This window comes from Haliaeetus albicilla, chromosome W (assembly GCF_947461875.1).
Source record: "Haliaeetus albicilla chromosome W, bHalAlb1.1, whole genome shotgun sequence".
NCBI lineage: Eukaryota > Metazoa > Chordata > Aves > Accipitriformes > Accipitridae > Haliaeetus > Haliaeetus albicilla.
The window spans coordinates 46,296,227-46,319,680 of NC_091515.1; the positions used below are offsets into that span (position 1 = coordinate 46,296,227).

Sequence of the window (23,454 nt, forward strand, 5' to 3'; positions counted from 1 at the left end):
GACCCCGAAAAAATTTTTGACGGGGGCTCGGCTGGCACCGAAAAAGTTTTCGACGGGGACTCGGCTGGCCCCGAAAAAATTTTCTAAGGGGGCTCGGACAGCGCCAAAAATACTTTAGAGGGGGGCTTGGCTGGTATCAAAAATATTTTCGAAGGGGGCTCGGCCGACCCCGAAAAAATTTTTGATGGGTGCTCGTCCGGCACCGAAAATATTTTCAACAGATGCTCAGCCAGCGCCAAAAATATTTTCGAAGGGGGCTCGGCCGGCACCGAAAATATTTTTGAAGGGGGCTTGGCCGGCGCCGAAAAAATTTTCGACAGGGACTTGGCTGGCCCTCATTCAATGGGGGCTCGGACAGCGCTGAAAATATTTTCGACGGGGACTCGGCCGGCGCCGTAAAAATTTTCTACGGGAGCTCGACCGACCCCGAAAATATTTTCGATGGGGGATCTTCTGGCACCAAAAAAATTTTCGATGGGGTCTCAGCTGGAGCCGAAAAAATTTTTGAAGGGGGCTCAGCCAGTGCCGAGATAATTTTCGACAGATGCTCGGCCAGTGCCAACAATATTTTCGAAGGGGGCTCAGCCGGCGCCGAAAAATTTTCGACGGCAGCTTGACTGGCGCCATAAAAATTTTCGATGGGAGCTCGGCCGGCCCCAAAAAAATTTTCGACAGAGGCTTGGCCGCCCCCGAAAAAATATTCGAAGGGCGCTCGACCGGCACCAAAAAAATTTTCAACGGGAGCTCGGCCGGTCCCGAAAATATTGTTGAAGTGGGCTCGGCCAGTGCCGAAAATATTTTCGAAGGCGGCTCAGCTGGCAACGAAAGAATTTTCGACAAGGGCTCGGACAGCGCCAAAAATATTTTCGACGGGGGCTCGGCCGGTGCCGAAAAATTTTCGATGGGAGCTCGGCCGGCCCTGTAAAAATTTTCGACGGGAGTTCGGCCGCCACCGAAAAAATTTTTGACAGGGGCTTGGCCACCCCCAAAAAAATATTCAAAGCGGGCTCGACCGGCACCAAAAAAATTTTCAACGGGGGCTTGGCTGGCACCAAAAAAATTTTCAATGGGGGCTCGGCTGGCCCCGAAAATATTTTCGACGTGGGCTCAGCTGGAGCCGAAAAAATTTTCGACGGGGGCTCGGCCAGCACCAAAAAAATTTATCGAAGGGGGCTCAGCTGGTCCTGAAAATATTGTCAAAGAGGGCTTGGCCGGTACCGAAAATATTTTTGACAGGGACTCGGCTGGCGCCGTAAAAATTTTCGACGGAGGCTCGACCGGTACCAAAAAATTTTCGACGCGGGCTCAGCCGGCGCCATAAGAATTTTCGACTGGGGCTCGACCAGTCCCGAAAAAGTTTTCGACGGGCACTCTTCCGGCACCAAAAAAATTTTTGACGGGGACTCGGCCGGCCCTGAAAATATTTTCGATGGAGGCTCGACCGGTCCTGAAAAAATATTCGAAGGGGGCTCGGCCGCCCCTGAAAAATCTTAGACGGGGGCTCGGCCGACCCCGAAAAAATTTTTGACAGAGGCTCTGCCACCCCCAAAAAAATATTCGAAGGGGGCTCTTCCAGCAGCAAAAAAAATTTTCAACAGGAGCTTGGCTGGTCCTGAAAATATTGTAGAAGAGGGCTCGGATGGCGCCGAAAATTATTTCGACGGGAGATCTGCTGGCACCAAAAAAATTATCGAAGGGTACTCGGCCGGCAACGAAAATATTGTTGAAGGGGGCTCAGCGGGTGCCGAAAATATTTTCGAAGGGGGCTCGGCCGGCCCCGAAAAAATTTTCGATAGAGGCTCGGCCGCCCCCGAAAAAATATTCAAAGGGGGCTCTGCCGGTCCTGAAAATATTTTCGAAGGGGGCTCGGACGGCGCCAAAAATATTTTCGACAGGGACTCGGCCGGCGCCATAAGAATTTTCGACGGGGGCTTGACCAGTCCTGAAAAAATATTCGAAGGGGGCTCGACCGACCCCGAAAAAATTTTCGACGGGGGCTCGGCCGGCACCAAAAAAATTTTCGAAGGGGGCTCGGCCGGCCCTTAAAAATTTTCGACGAGGGCTCAGACATCGCTGAAAATATTTTCGACAGAGACTCGGCCAGCCCCAAAAATATTTTAAACGGGGGCTTGGCCAGCACTGAAAAAATTTTCGACAGGGGCTCAGCCAGCGCCGAAAAACTTTTCGACAGAGGCTCTGCCGCCCCCAAAAAAATATTCGAAGCGGGTTCTTCCGGAAGCAAAAAAAATTTTCAACAGGAGCTTGGCTGGTCCTGAAAATATTGTAGAAGAGGGCTCGGACAGCGCCGAAAATTATTTCGACGGGAGATCTGCCGGCACCAAAAAAATTATCGAAGGGTACTCGGCCGGCAACGAAAATATTGTTGAAGGGGGCTCAGCGGGTGCCGAAAATATTTTCGAAGGGGGCTCGGCCGGCCCTGAAAAATTTTCGATGGGGGCTCGGCGATCCTTGAAAAAATTTTTCGAAGGGGGCTCGGCCGCCCCCCAAAAAATTTTTGACGGGTGCTTGGGTGGCACCAAAAAAATTTTCGATGGGGGCTCGGCCGGTCCTGAAAATATTTTCGAAGCGGGCTCGGACAGCGCCAAAAATATTTTCGACAGGGACTTGGCCGGCGCCATAGGAATTTTCGACGGGGGCTTGGCCGGCACCGAAAAAATTTTTGAAGGGGGCTCAGCCGGCCCGTAAAAATTTTTGACAAGGGCTCAGACAGAGCCAAAAATATTTTCGACGGGGGCTTGGCCGGTACCGAAAATATTTTCGAAGGGGGCTCGGCCGGCGCAAAAAAAATTTTCAACGAGGCTCAGACAGCGCTGAAAATATTTTTGACGGAGGCTCGGCTGGCCCCAAAAATATTTTAAATGGGGGCTTGGCCGGTCCTGAAAATATTTTCAAAGGGGGCTCAGACAGCGCCAAAAATATTTTCAACAGGGACTCAGCCGGCACCATAAGAATTTTTGACGGGGGTTCGACCGGCCCCAAAAAACTTTTCGACAGAGCCTCTGCCGCCCCCGAAAAAATATTCGAAGGGGGCTTGACTGGCACCAAAAAAATTTTCAACAGGAGCTTGGCCGGTCCTGAAAATATTGTAGAAGAGGGCTCGGACGGCACCAAAAATATTTTCGACGGGAGCTCTGCCGGCACCAAAAAAATTATCGAAGGGTACTCAGCCGGCAACGAAAATATTGTTGAAGGGGGCTCGGCGGGCGCCGAAAATATTTTCGAAGGGGGCTCGGCTGGCCCCGAAAAAGTTTTCGACAGGGGCTCGGCCATCCTTGAAAAAAGTTTTCGAAGGGGACTCGGCCGCCCCCAAAAAAATTTTTGACGGGTGCTCATCCAGCACCAAAAATATTTTTTATGGGGACTCAGCCAGCCCCGAAAAAATTTTTGATGGGGGCTCGGCCGGTACCAGAAATATTTTCGAAGGGGGCTCAGCCGGCACTGTAAAAATTTTAGACGGGGGCTCGACCGCCGCTAAAACATCTTTGACGGGGGCTCGGCCGACCCCGAAAAAATTTTCGAAAGGGACTCAGCCGGCCCCGTAGAAATTTTCAACGGGAGCTCGACCGGCAACGAAAATATTTTCGACGGGGGCTCGGACAGCACCGAAAAAATTTTCGACGGGAACTCGGCTGGCGCCGTAAGAATTTTCGGTGGGGGCTTGGCCAGCCCCGAAAAAATTTTCGACGGGGACTCTTCAGGCACGAAAAATATTTTCGACGGGGGCTCAGCCGCCCCTGAAAAACATTTCGAAGGGGGCTCAGCCGGTGCTGAAAAAATCTTAGACGAGGGCTTGGCCGACCCCGAAAAAATTTTCGACGAGGGCTCGGACAGTGCAAAAAATATTTTCGACGGGGGCGCAGCTGGCCCTGAAAAAATTTTAGACGGGGGCTTGGGCGGTGCTGAAAAAATTTTCGACAGGGGCTCGGCCGGCCCTCATTCGACGGGGGCTCGGACAGCACCGAAAATATGTTCGACGAGGACGCGGCTGGCGCCGTAAAAATTTTCGACGGAGGCTTGACCGGTCCCAAAAAAAATTTTTGACAGGGGCTCGGCCGCCCCCGAAAAAATATTCAAAGGGGGCTCGACCGGCACCAAAAAAATTTTCGACGAGGGCTTGGCTGGCCCCAAATAAATTTCCGACATGGGTTAGGCTGGAGTTGAAAAAAGTTTCAACGGGGACTCGGCCGGTGCCGAAAAAATTTTCGTCAGGGGCTCCGTCAGCGCTGAAAAAAATCTTGGACGGGGGTTCGGCCGACCCTGAAAAAATTTTCGATGGGGGCTCGGCTGGAGTTGAAAAAAATTTCAACGAGGTCTCGGCCGGCGCCGAAAAAATTTTCGTCAGGGGCTCGGCCGGCGCTGAAAAAATCTTCGACGGGGGCTCAGCCGACCCCGAAAAAATTTTCGATGGGGGCTCTGCGGGTACCGAAAATATTTTCGAAGGGGGTCGGCCAGCCCTGAAAAAATTTTCGAAGGGGGCTCAGCCGGCACCAAAAATATTTTCGAAGGGGGCTCAGTCGGCGCCGAAAAAATTTTTGACGTTGACTCGGCCAGCTACGAAAAAATTTTTGACGGGGGTTCTTCTGGCACCAAAAAAATTTTCGACGGGAGCTCGGCCAGTCCTGAAGATATTGTTGAAGGGGGCTCGGCCAGTGCCGAGATAATTTTCGACAGATGCTCAGCCAGCACCAAAAATATTTTCGAAGGGGGCTTGGCCGGCAGCGAAAAAATTTTTGAAGTGGGCTCGGACGACCCCGAAAAGATTTTTGATGGGTGCTCGTCCGGCACTGAAAATATTTTCGATGGGGACTCAGCCGGCCCCAAAAAAATTTTCGACGGGGGCTCGGCCGGTACCGAAAATATTTTCGACGGGGGCTCGACCGGCCCTCATTTGACGAGGGCTCGGACACCACCGAAAATATTTTCGACAGGGACTCGGGTGGCGCCGTAAGAAATTTCGACCGGGACTCGACCGGCCCCGAAAATATTTTTGACGGGGGCTCGGCCACCCCTGAAAAAATATTCGAAGGGGGCTCGGCCGGCGCTGAAAAGATCTTAGACGGGGGCTCAGCAGACCCTGAAAAAATTTTCAATGGGGGCTCAGTCAGCACCGAAAAAATTTTCAACGGGGGCTTGGCTGGCACCGAAAAAATTTTCGACGGGGGCTTGACCGGCCCTGAAAAAATTTTCGACGGGGGCTCAACCGGCTCGAAAAAAATTTTCAACGAGGGCTCAGACAGCGCCAAAAATATTTTCGACGGGGGCTCGGCCGCCCCCGAAAAAGTATTCGAAGGGGGCTCGACCGGCACCAAAAAAATTTTCGACGGGGGCTCGGCCTGACGTGCAGAAAACAGACTCCACAATCAGTGAGATTGTAAAGTAGGTATGTTCATTCAGCGCTGGGTGGCACAGGGGGTAGTCCCACCAAAGTCGTGCGCACCCGACTCGGCAGTTCGCCTCAAGTTTATACAGTCAGGTATTACATATTCACAATACGCCTATACATATGCATGACCTATCCCCGCTTCATATTAAAATTAGCTCCGAGAGGTCATTTCCATAGTCCCCTCCCAACTGTGCCTGCACAGGGCCTCTTTATGGTGGTCGTCTGGTGGTCACAGAGATGAAGATAGATGACTCCTCTTCGTCACCGCTGGTAACCTCTTTCCTTGCGCAGGCTCAGTGATTTCTTGGTATTCACCCAAGCCGCAAGACCAGTCTTAGCTGGCTCTTGGGGCCTGCTCCTGCTTCTTATCAAGGACTGTCTTTACCTCATTGGCTGGTTCTTGGGACCAGCTCTTCTTATCAAGGACTGTCTCTACCTCAGCTAATTTCAACAATGTAGGCACTAAACATCATCTTTCACCCCCCTTTATTATGTCTACTGAGATTCTTTTGACTCCCCTTGTCTCAGTCCCCCCTTTTCTAGAAAATAGTAAATTCTTTTACTATATTTAATCCTAGTACTTCTAATACATTATTTCCCTATCTAGCATCCTCTCAAAGTATTTGTTGGTCTCCAGTTTTCATCGTAACTGATTCTTTTTCCATTCACTGTAAGAGTCTCCTGTACTCTTACAGCACAAAAGGCCACATCGAACCACTATGCAAAGGACCACAGACAAGAGAATGATGATTATTATAGTGGCAAACAAATGCTTTAACCATGTCAAATTTGGCAACCAGGAGGTTAGTTTTTCTAATATGCCTGTCAAGCCCCAAGAAGTGTCATCTTGGGAAACTTCATGTAGTATTTTAGTCCTTTCCCATATCTCCTCAAGACCTGTTTCAATTCGTTGGTTTTGATTGATATAGGTACAGCAAGTTTGGTTTATAACTACACATAAGCCCCCTTCTTTTGCTAAAAGCATGTCCAATCCCATTCTATTTTGGAGTACTACTTTACTTAGGGATTGTATTTCCAGTTGCAGCCCTCGAATTGCATCAATTGTAGCACTTTCTATAATCTCTAATGTAACAGATATATTCACGATAGCTTTCTCCAACTCGCTTACCCCTAAAGAGGGGATTAACCATCGGACAAAACTATGGTACCCAGTACCTCGAATAACTAGTGGGTTTTCAGTCCGTTTTACACGGAGCCAAGGTGTTCTCAAAAACCCTTGGGGAGGTGAAGCTCCCTCGAATATACTAGTCTGAGGTGCAAGGTACCCTCGAACACAGTGTTCCTTCCATTTCTGGGGTAAACACTTTCCGGCCCTGCCATCCCCACAGAGCCACCAGTATCCGGACCCTGTGTTGCATCTTTGACCGAGATGCGTCTCCCTTCTGTCTTGTTCTTGCCCCTTCTTTCCTGGCCCCCCCTTTGGTTTCCGGATATAATAGAAACTGATACTTAAGTTCAGTCCAAGACGTTCTAATTTTCCTTTATCAAAAGTTCCCAGATTTTCCGCAAGACTACAATTATCCATGTCTCCCCAAATATTATCAGTAATATTTAAGCAACGGCCAGTAATTAAGATCTCTTTAGGGTTGGGCACTTCCAGATCAAAGTTGGGTCCCTGCTGGGTATTCCCTTTCCATGAGGGCACGATCCATTCCTGTCTGGCCCGTCTTTAATAAGAGATGTCCAATTTGTGGTCGGGATTCCTAAAAAGGGGAGTTCCATGTTCCCCCGAGGAAGGGGATTACATACCCAACAATCTGATAAATTTAGTACTTTCGAGATACTCTCTGTCATATTTAAATAAGTATTTCCATCCCAAGCCTGCCCCTTGGACAAGGTCCAACTCAGAAACATAACAATCAATGTCTCACAAATTTGAGCTTCAAAGGTCCTTTTTCCTGTGAAGTCTATTGTTCTTTGGGTGCCTTCTTCACCCTGGTGTGATGGATCCAGGTGCTCTGTTCCTTGATCTTAATCGCGGTGAAGGAGGTAAGTAGTACTTGAAATGGTCCTTCCCACTGCGGCTCCAGAGTTTTTTCTGTAAGAGACTTTATATACACATAATCTCCTGGTTGTATATTATGCACAGGCCCATCCAAACCTCTCCCTCGAGTCCCTACCACATGCTTCCTGATTTTATTAAGTTGCTTACCTAATGCCACCATGTAAGAAGTCATAATTTCATCCCCCGCTTGTACAGACACCCCTCTCTGTATCCTATAGGGTTGTCCATACAGAATTTCAAAGGGGCTCAGTCCTTCTTTCGCCCTTGGTCTTGTTCGTATATGCAGAAGGGCTAAAGGGAGAGACTGAGGCCATGTCAAATTTGCTTCTTGTCCTAATTTCACAATTTGCTGTTTGATTAAGTGGTTCATTTTTTCCACTTGACCACTCGACTGGGGGTGATATGGAGTATGAAGCTGCCAATCTATACCCAAGTGGCGGCTAATTTGTTGTACTATTTTTGAGACAAAATGTGGTCCTCTGTCAGAGGATATGGTTGCTGGAACCCCAAAACGTGGTATTATCTCTTGTACCAGTATTTTAGTTACCTCCCGAGCTTTAGCCGTTCTTGTTGGGAATGCTTCTGGCCAACCTGAAAAGGTATCAGTTAATACCAATAAATATCGATAACCCCCTTTTCTTGGAAGTTCTGTAAAATCAATTTGCCATTGTTGTCCAGGCCCATTGCCTTTTCCAATCTGGCCCATTTCCAGCTTGGGGGTATTCTTAGGATTAGTCTGGAGGCAAAGATCACACTGTTGTGTCACCTGTCTCACCGTGGTGTATAAATTTCTAGCCACAATTTCTCTTATCAAATGATTATACAGAGCTTCTGTTCCCCAATGTCTTTTCCTATGTTCCTCCCGTATCAAATGCCATAACAAGCAAGAGGGAACGATTAGCTTTCCCTGTGGGGTATGAGCCCACCCCTCTTCATTATATGACCCTTCTAAATCTGTAATGAGCTTTTGATCTTCCTTAGTGTATTCTGGCTTACCTTCTAGGGAAATCTGCCTATCAGGAATTAAGGCCCCTTCTGTTTTTACCTTTGTTTTGGCCACTTGTTTTGCCTCTCTGTCTGCCAGCTCATTCCCTTTTTCCAAATCTGAGCTCACTTTCTGGTGTGCCTTAATATGCATAATTGCTACTTTCTTAGGGAGCTGGACAGCTTCCAGTAACTTCAGAATTTCTTCTGCATGTTTGATATTTTTCCCTTGAGAACTCAATAGTCCTCTCTCCTTCCAAATTGCTCCATGTGCGTGTACAACTCCAAAGGCATATTTTGAGTCTGTATAAATGTTCACAACTTTGGCCTGGGCCAATTCCAGGGCGCGGGTTAGAGCAATTATTTCTGCCTTCTGTGCGGAGGTGTTCATGGGCAGAGCCCCTGATTCTATTACCTCTTGGCTGGTGGTGACGGCGTATCCCGCATGTCGATTACCATTTAGGATGTAACTGCTTCCGTCTGTGAACCAAGTGTCCCCATTAATATTTCCTTCTAGGGGGAGACTGGTTAAGGTTAGGCTCAATATTTGAATATATTGCTGATCTTTTACCTCCAGAGTAATTTCTCCCTTTTTGAATACAATTTTTGCTCCCAATTGTTCCAACAAGTCCCTTCCCAGAAGTGCCTTTGGGGAGTTGGGCATATATAAAAATTTATGAATGCCCCACTGTTTTCCTAATTTATATTCTAAAGGTTTACAAAAAAAAATATGCCTTTTCACTTTGGCTGGTGGCTCCTTTCACCATGACATAATCATTTCCCAGGGGCATCAAAGCCTGATTCAAAACCAAGTATGTTGCTCCTGTATCTACCAAAAATTCTACCTCTTGTTGTGTTTTCCCTAGCTTAATTATAACCAGTGGATCTGCTAGGGTAGATTCCCCAGGTTCCCGTCAGTCTCCCTTCACAGGGGCTACCGTTCTTCTTGTTTGAGCCCTCTGATCCTCCTTGTTCCTTGGGCATTCCCTTTTCCAATGACCGAATTTCTTACACAAAGCACATTGATCCTTGCCCAGTCGGGGCAAGTCTCGTCTAGGCCCGCTTCCTCTTTCTTCCTGAATAACAGCCATTAATTTCCTTTGCCCTTGCCTATATCCTTCTTCTCTGTTACTAAATACCCTCCATGCTTCATCCAACAATATTTCTAAATTCCTACTCTCTGTAGGGCGTAATTTCTGAAGTTTGCGCCTTATATCCCCTGTAGACTGACCCAAACCCAGGGAGACTAATTGTTGTATTCCTACCTCTGACCCAGGATCCAGCGGTGTGTTGCGGCGCATTACATCCCTCAGTCGATCCAGGAATTCGGATGGAGACTCGGAAGGACTCCGTTTAACTGCATATAAAGCTGACCAATTTATAGTTTTAGGGATCGCTCTCTCCATTCCTTTTGTAATCCACTCCTGATACCCCTGCAATCTTTCCATATGTGCAGATCTATTAGCATCCCACTTTGGGTCTTGGAGAGGGAAATATTCCTTGATGTCCCCTCCTGTAATCTTATAATGATCTTCAGCAAGGTTTCCTGCTGTTTTTAAAATCAGCTGTTTCTCTGTCTCAGTCATATATTCCAATAATAACTGTATATCCTTCCAATCAGGGTTATGCTGTTTCACAATAAATTGGAAATGCTTAGCTACACTTACCGGATCTCTCCTATAGTCTTTTGCAACCTTTTTCCATTCCCCTAGGTCAGCAGTAGAAAAGGGTACTTTGATTAGCATCGTCCCACCCTCTGGCCCCACCGCCTCTTGGAGAGGTACTTGTAAAGCTGTTGAGGTAATTTTCTTCCTAGTACGGGAAGATACAGGACTGCTCGGGGGGGTCGGAGTTCTATCCGAGTCTGCATCCTGTTCCTGTGGTCGAGGGGGAGGCTTAAACAAATCAGTTAGATCTTGTTCTGGTACCTGATGAATTTTATTTGTCTTTGTACATCTTTGTCCAATACTACATGCCGAACAACACCGCCTCAGTTTACCTCTAAGCTCCTTGTTGTTCTCTCGCTCAAGTGCAAGCACCATGGGGTCCTGTGGGGGTATCATTCCACAGTCCCTTTGCCACTCCGGATGATTTCGGAGGGTGAAAAACATGTCTGCATACGAAACCTCATCCCATTTTCCTTCTCTCCTTAAAAACAGCATTAGTTGTAATAGAGTATTATAATCTAGTGACCCATTAAGTGGCCACTTAGCATCACTTTCTAACTTATACAACGGCCACCACTGATTGCAGTATTTAATAAGGTTCTTTTTACTTTCCATACCTCCGGTCCCAACAATATCTTTCCAGTGGGCAATTACACAACCCAGAGGACTTTTCCTCAATATTCCTCCTTGATTGTTTCCCATTTTATATCTCCTCCTAATAATTCTTAAGTTTGATCTTGGCTTCTCCTTTTAATAAGCTTCAATGCAAATTGTTTCTTACACTTCTTTTACAGTCTTCCCCAGTTTTCCTCCCACACATCCCAAATTTCTGGAATTAAATTTTCCTTTACACACCAATCTCAGTATTTTGGATTCTTAGTGAGCTCTTTTCCAATCATAACAGTGTGGAATCTGGAGAAAACACTCAAGGCCAGTCTGGTTTCTGTCCGCTAGATGTACAGTACCAGCTTCTCCCACAAGATTTACACTTCAACAAAACCCAAGCCGGATGCTAATTATTATATAGTCCAGTTGCAAGCCCACATACAAAGCAAGGAATCACCCCATTAATACGTAAAGACATTCACACTTTAACAAACATACATACACCTATAAATTTCAACATATCATTTCCACATACCCACACAAAATCTTTAACATAAATTTCCAAACATTCACATCATACAAGCATCACTCCAGTTGACAACCTTCAGCAGCTGCAAAAATAAACCAAGCGCAATTGGGAGGGGGTCCACTTACCCCAATAAACCAAGCGCAATTGCGAGGGGGTGTGTTGAGGATTTCTTGGCTGGGCGAAGGCATGTGAGCAATCCAGCCGTTGGGTGGGAACGAAGCATAAGTTTACAAAGTGCTGGAGCAGACAAGGACGCTGTGTCCTTGTACGCTGGGAAAAAGGAAGATAAGAAGAGCCTGACAAACAACTCCTGGATGCCGAAGAATGAGATAAGTAACTGCTGGACACCTCGTGAAGAAGCTCGCACAGCCAATAGAGGATAAGATAGTGTCGCGTGAACCGGGGTATTGTACCAATTAGAGTATTGTATAAGGCGCGTGCACAAGCACATAAGATATATAACTGTGTCAAACGTGGTAGTAAATGAACTTCACTTGATCACATTGGGCTGTGTGTGATGTCCCCTGTGGATCCTCCGCAACATTTGGCGCCCAAACAGGGACCCTCAGATCAGCACTTTATCGTCTCTACAAGAATTTCTGGTGCAGCTGAACCGATGAGGGAGCGGAGGAGCCGGCCGAGAGTGTTCCTGCTGCCCCGGCAGGATGGCATGAGCTTCAGCTAAGCTGGGAAGCACGGCATGAGCTTCGGCTGAGCTGGGACGCGCATAAGTTTGAATCTCGCCCTGAGCTGGGAAAACGAGGAGACGCGCGAAAGCTTGAATCTTGCCCTGATAAGGTGAGCGGTCGGAGAAGGAGATGGGGTTGGACAAAGAGCAGGAAGCAGTCCTAAAGCTCCTTCGTCATTTTCTCTCTGAGAGAGGACTGAAATTTGATAATTCTGTGTTAAAGGGGTTACTTTTATGGGCCTGGAAGAAAGAACTTATCCCGAGTGTAAATGTCGCGTTTGAAGAAGCGACCTGGGATAATATAGGCAAGGCGCTGTGGGACGCTACTAGCTGCAGGGGGGGTAAGGTAAAGGAGATGAAAAAATAAGCAGAGCACTGGAAGGTAATTCGAGACATGCTGGAGACAATGAGGGCGGACCGGCAGGCAGCCGCCGCTGTCTGCGCGGCGGTGACCCCCTCTGCTGCCTCCACGGCTGCCGCGTCAGCCTACCCCACTGGAGTTGGGGGGACATTCTCTACACAACTATCTCCACCCCCCCCAACATCCATCTCCGTTAACGCTGAGATGCCTGCACAGACACAGCCTTTGCCTATACCCAGCCAGGCCGTTGGTGCCAAAAAAATTCCCCTGCCTGTTACTCCGCAACAGGGGTGCGCTTACCCTTCTCCTGCCTCTTATATACCAGTCATCAACAGGTCCGTCCTGGCTCCCAACACTGGGATGCAGCGATCACCCCGGATTTGCTCGATCTACCCCCAAGATCGCTAGCGGCCGCTCTATCGGTCAGCAAATCCCCCCGTACAGGGTACCCTCCTCCCATACGGGGACTACGCTGCACGCCAGACGTCTCTGTGCGATTTACCAGCTGCCCCGGCCCGTACTTTTACAGGGTCCCCTTGTAAAACAGTGTATTGGGTCTGGCTGAGATGGAGTTAATACTCCCCATAGCAGCCCTCATAGCACTGTGCTCTGCATCAGTAGCTAGAAAGGTGTTGATAGCACACCAGTGTTTTGGCTACAGCTGAGCAGTGCTGGCACAGCATCAAGGCTGTCTCTCCAACATTTTTGCCCCCCCCTCAATGGCAGGCTGGGGCAGGGCAAGATCTTGGGAGGGGACATAACCAGGACAGCTGACCTAAACCAACCAAACAGATATTCCATACCATATGACGTCAGCTCAGATAAAAAAGCTAAGTAAAGGGAGACGGAAGGGGGGGGCATTTTGTCTTCCGGAGCAACCACTACGCGTACTGAAGCCCTGCTTCCCGAGAAGTGGCTAGACATCACCTGCTGATGGGAAGTAGAGAATAACATCATTTGTTCTTTCTTTGCTTTCGCACATGCAACCTTTGCTATCACTTTATTAAACTGTCCTTATCTTGACCCACGAGCCTTTTGTTATATTTTCTCTCCCCCGTCCAGCTGAGGGGGAGTGATAGAGCGGCTTTGGTGGGCACCTGGCATCCAACCAGGGTCAACCCACTACAGTCTTTTTTGGCGCCCAACGTGGGGCAAGACAACGGCAGTTTTGCATTAAGCATTCTATAGCTAGTTATTAAGTGGCAAGCTCCTGTGCAGGTCACGGAGCTTGTTAGCTGCTTGCTTATCTCTAGCTTGCTGAGTTTGGGAACATGTTAATGCAAATAATGGCTGCGTGCTTTGTCCTGGCACTGATGCCTTTGTTGTGCTGTGGGAGCTATCTTGTGGGGAGAATGAAGGAACGCGGGAACGTGCTAATACAAATAATGTCTATGTGCTTTGTCCTGGCACTGATGGCTTTGCTGTGTTGTGGGAGCTATCTTGTGGAGGAGATGAGGGAACACATCTCCCTCTCCCTACCAGGCATTGATGTGAATGGTTTTATTATGCAGGCTCCCGAGGTCCTTGTTCACCCTTATGTAAGCTGTTTAATACTAATAATTAATACTGGTGGCATATTATGGGTATTGTGGAATCTGGTCTCGTCCTGGTATAAGAGAAGGCAAGTTTTAGGTGAGGCAATACTGAAATGTGCCCTCAAGCGACCGGTGCCTGGGTGGCAGGGTATATGGAAGGATTTGGGCAGATTCCTAGGACAGTTATCACCTCCCATAATCTGGGATTTTACATCTGAACAGGCAAGTAACCCTGGCAAACTGACACGCCACCTGATAGAAGGGTGCCTTGCCTATCCCAATGAAAACCAGCAGCTTCTCGCACTGTACTGGGGCCTGGCCTATGCCTACCGAGCCATAGTTCAACACTCTCAGAGGACCATGGTTGAGGCAGGGACCCAGACTGCATCTGAGGACACCATGCTCGAGATAGGGACCCAAACAACAACAACAACTACAGTAATTGCCCCAATAGTGAAAAGGAAGCAGTGGACAAGGAGATCAACGGGTCCATACCATCGATTAGTGAGGGAAGAAGAAGAAGAGGAAAGGCTTGATCTAGAAGCTGGTCCTTCGGTAAGGAAATTGGAGGAAGGAGTGAGGGAACTTAAACAGGAAGCGGAAACTACCCGGTCCCTGACGTCCTCAGAACTTCGGGACTTGCGGAAAGATTACAGCCGCCAGCCAGGTGAGCGGATTGCTGCCTGGCTGCTCCGATGCTGGGATAACGGGGCTGATAGTCAGCAACTGGAAGGCAAGGAAGCCCAACAGCTGGGATCCCTCGCTAGAAACCAGGGAATTGAAAGAGGAATTGGAAAAGAGGCAGCAGTTTGCAGTCTCTGGAGCCGGCTTCTCTCAAGTGTGAGGGCAAGATATCCATTCAAGGAAGATCTTGTCAATTCCTCAGAAAAGTGGACTACCGCAGATGAAGGCATCCAGTACCTGAGAGAGTTAGCAGTGGTGGAAGTCATCTACAGTGATCTAGATGATGAGGAAGTCTCCAAAGATCCAGAGGATGTCCTGTGCACACGGGCCATGTGGCGAAAGGTGATTCAAGGTGCCCCAGCATTGTATTCTAACAGCTTGGCAGCAATGTATTGTCCAGATATGGAAACACCAACTGTGGAGAAAGTGTCGTCTTGGCTCCAAAACTTTGAAGAAAATCTCTGTGTTTCCTCATCCCTACAGGACAGTGCCTTGGCTGTTAGGGATGCTCCAAGAAATCAGTCCTCTCCTGCCCCAGTCAGAGGGAAAGGGAGCCCAAGGCGTATGCCACGTGGTACACTCTGGTTCTTCCTGCGTGACCAAGGGGAGGACATGAGGAAGTGGGATGGTGAACCCACCTTTAAGCTGGAAGCCCGTGTGCGTGAACTGAGAGGGAAGACGGCTGTTAAGAAGGGGTCACCCAAGAAGAAGGCTGTCAGCGTAGTTGCTGTAGAGGCCCAAGAAAGCACTCAGCGATCCTCCAGGCATAGAAGAACTGAAACTACCTCCCTTGATTCTGGTGAGGGGACTTCTGGTCTGGTACAGCAAGGATCGGACAGTGAATATTCTGATGAGGAACAGCAATAGAGGGTCCCTGCCTTCGGCCAGGAGGAGGAAAGGGATGACCGGATATACTGGACTGTGTGGATTCGATGGCCTGGCACATCAGACCCACAGAAGTATAAGGCTTTGGTAGACACTGGTGCACAGTGTACACTGATGCCATCAGGATACAGGGGCACGGAACCCATCTGGATCTCTGGAGTGACAGGGGGATGCCAAGAATTGACTATACTGGAGGCTGAAGTGAGCTTGACAGGGGACAAGTGGGAAAAGCACCCCATTGTGACCGGCCCAGAGGCCCCTTGTATCCTTGGCATTGACTACCTCAAGAGAGGGTACTTCAAGGACCCAAAGGGGTACCGATGGGCTTTTGGTGTAGCCACTGTAAATGCAGAGAAGATCAAACTGCTATCTACTCTGCCTGGCCTCTCGGAAGATCCCTTCATTGTGGGATTGTTGCAAGTTGAAGAACAACAGGTGCCAATCGCTACCAGGATGGTGCACCGTCGGCAATATCGGACAAACCGAGACTCCCTGGCTCCCATCCATGAGCTGATTCATCATCTAGAGAGCCAAGGAGTCATCAGCAGGACTCATTCACCTTTTAATAGTCCTATATGGCCAGTGCAAAAGTCTGATGGAGGGTGGAGGTTAACAGTAGATTATCGCGGCCTGAATGAAGTGACACCGCCACTGAGTGCTGCTGTACCAGACATGTTAGAGCTCCAATATGAACTGGCATCAAAGGCAGCCACGTGGTATGCTACAATTGATATTGCCAATGCATTTTTCTCCATTCCTTTGGCAGCAGAGTGCAGGCCACAGTTTGCTTTCACATGGAGAGGTGTCCAATACACCTGGAATCGACTGCCCCAGGGGTGGAAGCACAGTCCTACCATTAAAAAGACTGTAGTGGGTTGACCCTGGTTGGATGCCAGGTGCCCACCAAAGCCGCTCTATCACTCCCCCTCAGCTGGACGGGGGAGAGAAAATATAACAAAAGGCTCGTGGGTCAAGATAAGGACAGTTTAATAAAGTGATAGCAAAGGTTGCATGTGCGAAAGCAAAGAAAGAACAAATGATGTTATTCTCTACTTCCCATCAGCAGGTGATGTCTAGCCACTTCTCGGGAAGCAGGGCTTCAGTACGCGTAGTGGTTGCTCCGGAAGACAAAATGCCCCCCCCTTCCGTCTCCCTTTACTTAGCTTTTTTATCTGAGCTGACGTCATATGGTATGGAATATCTGTTTGGTTGGTTTAGGTCAGCTGTCCTGGTTATGTCCCCTCCCAAGATCTTGCCCTGCCCCAGCCTGCCATTGAGGGGGGGGCAAAAATGTTGGAGAGACAGCCTTGATGCTGTGCCAGCACTGCTCAGCTGTAGCCAAAACACTGGTGTGCTATCAACACCTTTCTAGCTACTGATGCAGAGCACAGTGCTATGAGGGCTGCTATGGGGAGTATTAACTCCATCTCAGCCAGACCCAATACAATCTCCACCCCTTATTCCATACCATTTGCGTCCTGCTCAGGTCCCACATAACTTAATACAGATATCTTCTAACCCTACTATTGTATTTAATTCTCGTTACTGAAATCCTTTCTTACCAACACTTACAACTGAAACTACATACTTAAACCACTTTTATACCCAACGTACGGATTTATACATTCTTATTAATTACTATCCCCTGTCCTTTAAGAGATAGATATTCCATGGGCTTCTTCCACTCTTCCTGATGTTCACATACAGGTTATGACTTGGGCCCCATCCATCAAGATGAGTGGTCAGGACAGGAGAAGCAGTATGTTCGATCGTTGGGCCCCAACATCAGCTTGGTTTGGGTCACCGATGCACTTGTCTGGTTCCTTGCGAAGTTCACTCCTCTGCAGTTCAGGTCATTCCTGCTACATTACTTCCTACAACATACAACTCACATCACAGATTATTTTTCCCCCAAGGTTAAATGTCCTTGAGGCACACACTGGGTCTCCCCATCCTTCCGCATTACCCACCAAGTACACCCAGGTCCCTGAGCAAAGACAATCCCATGAATGGGTTTGCCTTTTCCCATGGGAGGTGCAATCCACACTACCTTCCCCAGCCACTTCCCCATGTGCACTATGGGGACCTTATCTCCTCCCACAGTATGTAGGGGTTTTGTTTGGGCAGGACCAGGACGGTTAGCAGATCCTCTGGTGTTAACTAGCCAAGTGGCTTCTGCTAAATTTGTATCCCAATGCTTCCATGTCCCATTGCCTAGCGCTCTCAACATAGTCTTCAACAGTCCATTATATCTCTCAATTTTCCCAGATGCTTGCGGGTGATAGGGTATGTGGTACACCCACTCAATGCCATGTTTCTTTGCCCAGGAGCTTATGAGGTTATTTCGGAAATGAGTCCCATTGTCTGATTCAATTCTTTCTGGGGTACCGTGTCGCCATAAAATTTGCCTTTCGAGGCCTAAGATGGTGTTTTGGGCAGTGGCATGGTTTACAGGATATGTTTCTAGCCAACCAGTAGTTGCTTCCACCATGGTGAGTATGTAGCGCTTGCCTTGGCGTGTTCGCGGCAGTGGTCCAATGTAGTCAATTTGCCAGGCCTCGCCATATCGAAAACCCAGCCACCGCCCTCTGTTCCAGGGAGACTTTACTCTGGTGGCTCGTTTGATTGCAGCACATGTTTCACATTCATGAGTGACCTGTGTGATGGCCTCCATGGTCAGGTCCACCCCTCGATCACGAGCCCACCTATATGTTGCATCTCTCCCTAGATGTCCCGATGTCTCATGGGCCCATTGAGCTACAAATAGCTCACCTTTACGCTCCCAGTCCAGGTCCACCTGAGCTATTTCTATTTTGGCAGCCTTGTCTACCTGTTCATTATTTCGATGTTCTTCAGTGGCACAGCTTTTGGGCACGTGAGCATCTACATGACGTACCCTTAGAGTTATGTGTTCTACACGGGCAGCAATGTCCTGCCACAATGCTGCTGCCCAGATGGGTTTACCCCTGCGTTGCCAATTGGTCTTCTTCCACTGCTGTAGCCACCCCCATAGGGCATTAGCCACCATCCAGGAGTCAGTATAGAGGTAGAGTACCGGCCATTTTTCTCGTTCAGCAATGTTTAGGGCTAGTTGGATGGCTTTCACTTCTGCAAACTGACTTGACTCGCCTTCTCCTTCAGTGGCCTCAACGACTTGGCGTGTGGGACTCCACACAGCAGCTTTCCACTTCCGATGGTTCCCTACCACACGACAGGATCCATCAGTAAACAAAGCATAACACCTTTCGTCTTCTGGTAACTCATTCTATGGTGGTGCCTCTTGGGCACGAGCCACCTCCTCAGGTGATGCTCCAAAATCTCTGCCTTCTGGCCAGTCCATGATCTCTTCCAGAATTCCTGGGCGGTTAGATTTCCCCAGTCGAGCCCGTTGCGTGATCAATGCTATCCACTTACTCCATGTAGTGCTGGTTGCATGATGTGTAGAGGGGATGTTTCCTTTGAACATCCAGTGTAGCACGGGCAATCGTGGTGCCAAGAGGAGATATGCTTCTGTACCAACAACTTCTGAAGCGGCTCGAACCCCCTCATATGCTGCTAGTATCTCTTTTTCAGTCGGGGTGTAGTGGGCTTCTGATCCTCGGTACCCCCGGCTCCAAAACCCTAATGGTCGACCTCGGGTTTCTCCTGGTGTTTTCTGCCACAGGCTCCAGGTGAGACCATGATCCCCAGCTGCAGTGTAGAGTATATTTTGCACATCTGGTCCTGTCCGGACAGGCCCAAGAGCTACTGCACGAGCTATTTCTTGTCTGATATGCTCAAAGGCTTGTTGTTGTTCAGGGCCCCATTCAAAATAGTTCTTTTTCCGCGTTACTCGATAGAGAGGGCTCACAAGCTGACTGTAACCTGGAATATGCATTCTCCAGAACCCCACAAGGCCTAGGAAAGCTTGTGTTTCTTTCTTGTTAGCTGGTGGAGACATAGATGCTATCTTGTTAACCACCTCCATAGGGACATGACGGCGTCCATCCTGCCATTTTATTCCCAAGAACTGAATCTCCTGTGCAGGTCCCTTGACCTTGCTTTTCTTTATGGCGAAACCAGCTTTCAGAAGAATCTCAATTATTCTTTTCCCCTTCTCAAACACTTCTTCTGCCTCATTGCCCCACACGATGATGTCATCTATGTATTGTAAATGTTCAGGGGCATCGCCTTGTTCCAGTGCTGTTTGGATTAATCCGTGACAAACAGACTGTTTGGTCCACGGCTTCAGGAGGTTGTTGTCTGCTGTGAGCGGCTGGCAGCGGAGGTTCCTTCGAGGAAAGTGCTCGGGGCGCGCCGAGGGGTGTCCACTCCGCAGTCTGTCCCGCAGCCGAGCAGAGAGTCTCCTGGCTGGCTCGCCAAACTGACGTGCGGAAAACAGACTCCACAATCAGTGAGATTGTAAAGTAGGTATGTTCATTCAGCGCTGGGCAGCACGGGGGTTAGTCCCACCAAAGTCGTGCCCGCGCGACTCGGCAGTTCGCCTCAAGTTTATACAGTCAGGTATTACATATTCACAATACGCCTATACATATGCATGACCTATCCCCGCTTCATATTAAAATTAGCTCCGAGAGGTCATTTCCATAGTCCCCTCCCAACTGCGCCTGCGCAGGGCCTCTTTATGGTGGTCGTCTGGTGGTCACAGAGATGAAGATAGATGACTCCTCTTCGTCACCACTAGTAACCTCTTTCCTTGCGCAGGCTCAGTGATTTCTTGGTATTCACCCAAGCCGCAAGACCAGTCTTAGCTGGCTCTTGGGGCCTGCTCCTGCTTCTTATCAAGGACTGTCTTTACCTCATTGGCTGGTTCTTGGGACCAGCTCTTCTTATCAAGGACTGTCTCTACCTCAGCTAATTTCAGCAATGTAAGCACTAAACATCATCTTTCACCCCCCTTTATTATGTCTACTGAGATTCTTTTGACTCCCCTTGTCTCAGGCCGACCCCGAAAAAATTTTCGACAGGGGCTCAGCTGCCTCTGAAAAAATATTCGAAGGGGGCTTGGCCGGTACTGATAAAATCTTCGACGGGGGCTCGGCCAACCCCGAAAAAATGTTCGACGCGGGCTCCGCTGGCCCTGAAAATATTTTCGACATGGGCTTGGCCGGCACCGAAAATATTTTCGAATGGGGCTTGGCCGGCGCTGAAAAAATTTTTGAAGGGAGCTCGGCCAGCCCTCATTCAACGGGGGCTCGGACAGCACCGAAAATATTTTCGACGGGGACTCGGCCGACCCTGAAAAAATTTTTGACTGGGGCTCGGCTGGCACCAAAAAAGTTTTCGACGGGGGCTTGGCTGGCTGATGAAAAATTTTCGACAGGGGCTCGACCGGCCCTGAAAAAATTTTCGAAGGGGGCTCAGCCACCACAAAAAAATTTTCGATGGGGGCTCAGCCGGTACCGAAAATATTTTCGAAGGGTGCTCGGCTGGTACCAAAAATATTTTCGACTGGGGCTTGGCCAGCAGCGAAAAAATTTTCGACGGGGGCTCGGCCGGCCCTGAAAAAATTTTCGACGGGGGCTCGGACAGCGCCGAAAATATTTTCAAAGGGGGCTCGTCCGGCGCCAAAAAAATTTTAGACGGGGGCTCCGATGGCGCTGAAAAAATTTTCGACTGGGGCTCAGCCGGCCCCGAAAAAATTTTCGACGGGGGCTCGGCCGGCCCTCAAAAAATTGTCGACGGGGGCTCGGAGAGCGCCGAAAATATTTTCGACGGGGGCTCGGACGGCACCGAACAAATTTTCGATGAGGACTCGGATAGCGCCAAAAATTTTTTCGACGGAGGCTCAGCCGACCCTGAAAAATTTTCGACAGGGGCTCGGCTGGCTCTTATTTGACGGGGGCTCGGACAGCGCCGTAAAAATTTTCGACGGGGGCTCGGCTGGCACCGCAAAAATTTTCGATGGGGGCTCGGGCGGCCCTCATTCGACGGAGGCTCGGACAGCACCAAAAATATTTTTGAAGGGGGCTCAGCCGGCACCGAAAATATTTTCGACAGGGGCTTGGCCAGCACGGAAAAAATTTTAGACGGGGGCTTGGCCGGCGCTGAAAAAATATTTGAAGGGGGCTCGACTGGCACCAAAAAAATTTTCAACAGGGGCTCGGCTGGCCCCGAAAATATTTTTGACGTGGGCTCGGCCGGCACCAAAAAAGTTTTCGACAGGGGTTTGGCTGGCACCGAAAAAATTTTTGACGGGGACTCGGCCGGCCGTCAAAAAATTTTCAATGAGGGCTTGGCCAGTGCCAAAAATATTTTCGACGGGGCCTTGGCAGACCCCAAAAAAATTTTCAACAGGGGCTTGGCCGGCCTTGAAAAAATTTTCGACAGGGGCTCGGCCGGCCCTAATTCGACGGTGGCTCGGATAGCGCTGACAATATTTTAGACCGGGACTCGGCCTGCGCCGTAAAAATTTTCGATGGGGGCTCGGCCGGCACCGCAAAAATTTTCGATGAGGGCTCTTCCAGCACCAAAAAAATTTTCGACAGGAGCTCAGCCGGTCCCGAAAATATTGTCGAAGGGGGCTTGGCTGGTGCCGAGATAATTTTCGACGGGGACTTGTCCGGCGCCATAAAAATTTTCGACGGGGCACAACTGGCCCCGAAAAAATTTTCGACGGGGGCTCAGCCGCCCCAGAAAAAATATTCGAAGGAGGCTCGGCCGGTGCTGAAAAAATTTTCGACCAGGGCTCGGCCGACCCTGAAAAAATTTTCGACTGGGGCTCGGCTGGCACCAAAAAAGTTTTCGACAGGGGATTGGCTGGCTGACGAAAAAATTTTCGACAGGGGCTCGACCAGCCTCGCAAAAATTTTTGAAGGGGGCTCGGCTGCCACGAAAAAATATTCGACGGGGACTCGGCCTGCCCTGAAAAAATTTTCGACGGGGGCTCGGCTGGTACCGAAAATATTTTTGAATAGGGCTGGGACGGCACCAAAAAAATTTTCGACTGGGGCTCGACTGGCATGGAAAAAATTTTCGACGGGGGTTCGGCCGGCCCTGAAAAAATTTTCGACGGGGGCTCGGACAGCACCAAAAATATTTTCGAAGGGGGCTCGGCCGACCCCGCAAAAATTTTAGACCGGGGCTCAAATGGCCCTGAAATAATTTTCTACAGGGGTTCGGCCGGCCCTCATTCGATGGGGGCTCGGACAGCACTGAAAATATTTTCGACAGGGACTCGGCCGGTCCCAAAAATATTGTTGAAGGGGGCTCGGCCGGTGCCAAAAATATTTTCGACATGGGCTCGGCTGGAGCCGAAAAAAATTTCAACGGGGTCTCGGCCGGCGCCGAAAAAGTTTTCGACGGGGGCTCAGCCGGCCCTCAAAAAAATTTTCGACGGGGGTTCGGCCGGCCCTCAAAAAAATGTCGACGGGGGCTCGGACAGCACCAAAAATTTTTTTGACGGGGGCTCGGCCGACCCCGAAACAATTTTCGATGGGGGCTCGGACAGCGCCGACAATGCTTTCAACGGGGGCTCGGCCGACCCCAAAAAATTTTCGATGTGGGCTCGGCCGGCACCGAAAATATTTTCGAATGGGGCTCAGCCGGCGCCGAAAATATTTTCGACGTGGACTTGGCTGGAGCCGAAAAAATTTTTGACGGGGGCTCTGCCGGCCGTCAAAAAATTTTCAATGAGTGCTTGGACAGCGCCAAAAATACTTTAGAAGGGGCCTCAGCCGGCACCGAAAATATTTTCGACAGGGGCTTGGCCGGCTGTAGGGTTCAGCGTTCGGAAGATCTCGCGATGTCACGGAAAGTTAGAGGGTTAGTCGCAGCCTTATGAGGTGTCTGTAATCCCGCCTATCCTTGTTAGTATAAAAGGAATTGACTGCGCAATAAAAGGCGGAAGTTGGCGCTCACACTGTGTGTGTTATCTGTCTCTTTCCCTGGTCTGGGGGGTGATCAGTGATCTAATCGTGGCACCTTGATATGCGGCGAACGCTACATAATGGTGACCCCGACGTGATCGGTCGCACTAGGCGACGATGAAGCTTGCGCAAGTGATTCAGGTGTTGAAAGTGTTGGCTGATAAGGTGGGTGCTCACGGAACGATTAGGAGGGGCCCCACAGGCGAATGCATCCAAT

At 49.3% G+C, this 23,454-nt stretch overlaps 1 protein-coding gene and 1 long non-coding RNA gene across 2 annotated transcripts in view; both read right to left on the reverse strand.

Annotated features, from left to right (window-relative positions):
• LOC138683548 (uncharacterized) overlaps window positions 1-23,454 on the reverse strand; it is a 313,882-nt gene that overhangs the window by 268,239 nt on the left and 22,189 nt on the right. The gene's annotated exons all lie outside the window — the stretch shown is intronic.
• On the reverse strand, window positions 5,810-6,950 carry LOC138683619 (syncytin-2-like). The gene has a single exon (XM_069775607.1). The coding sequence runs from the start codon at window positions 6,948-6,950 to the stop codon at window positions 6,045-6,047; it is 906 nt and encodes a 301-aa protein (XP_069631708.1). The 3' UTR covers window positions 5,810-6,044.

Bases quoted from the DNA above. Each gene is read 5' to 3' on its own strand.
- LOC138683619 (XM_069775607.1), bottom strand. From the start codon at position 6,950: ATGGATAATTGTAGTCTTGCGGAAAATCTGGGAACTTTTGATAAAGGA.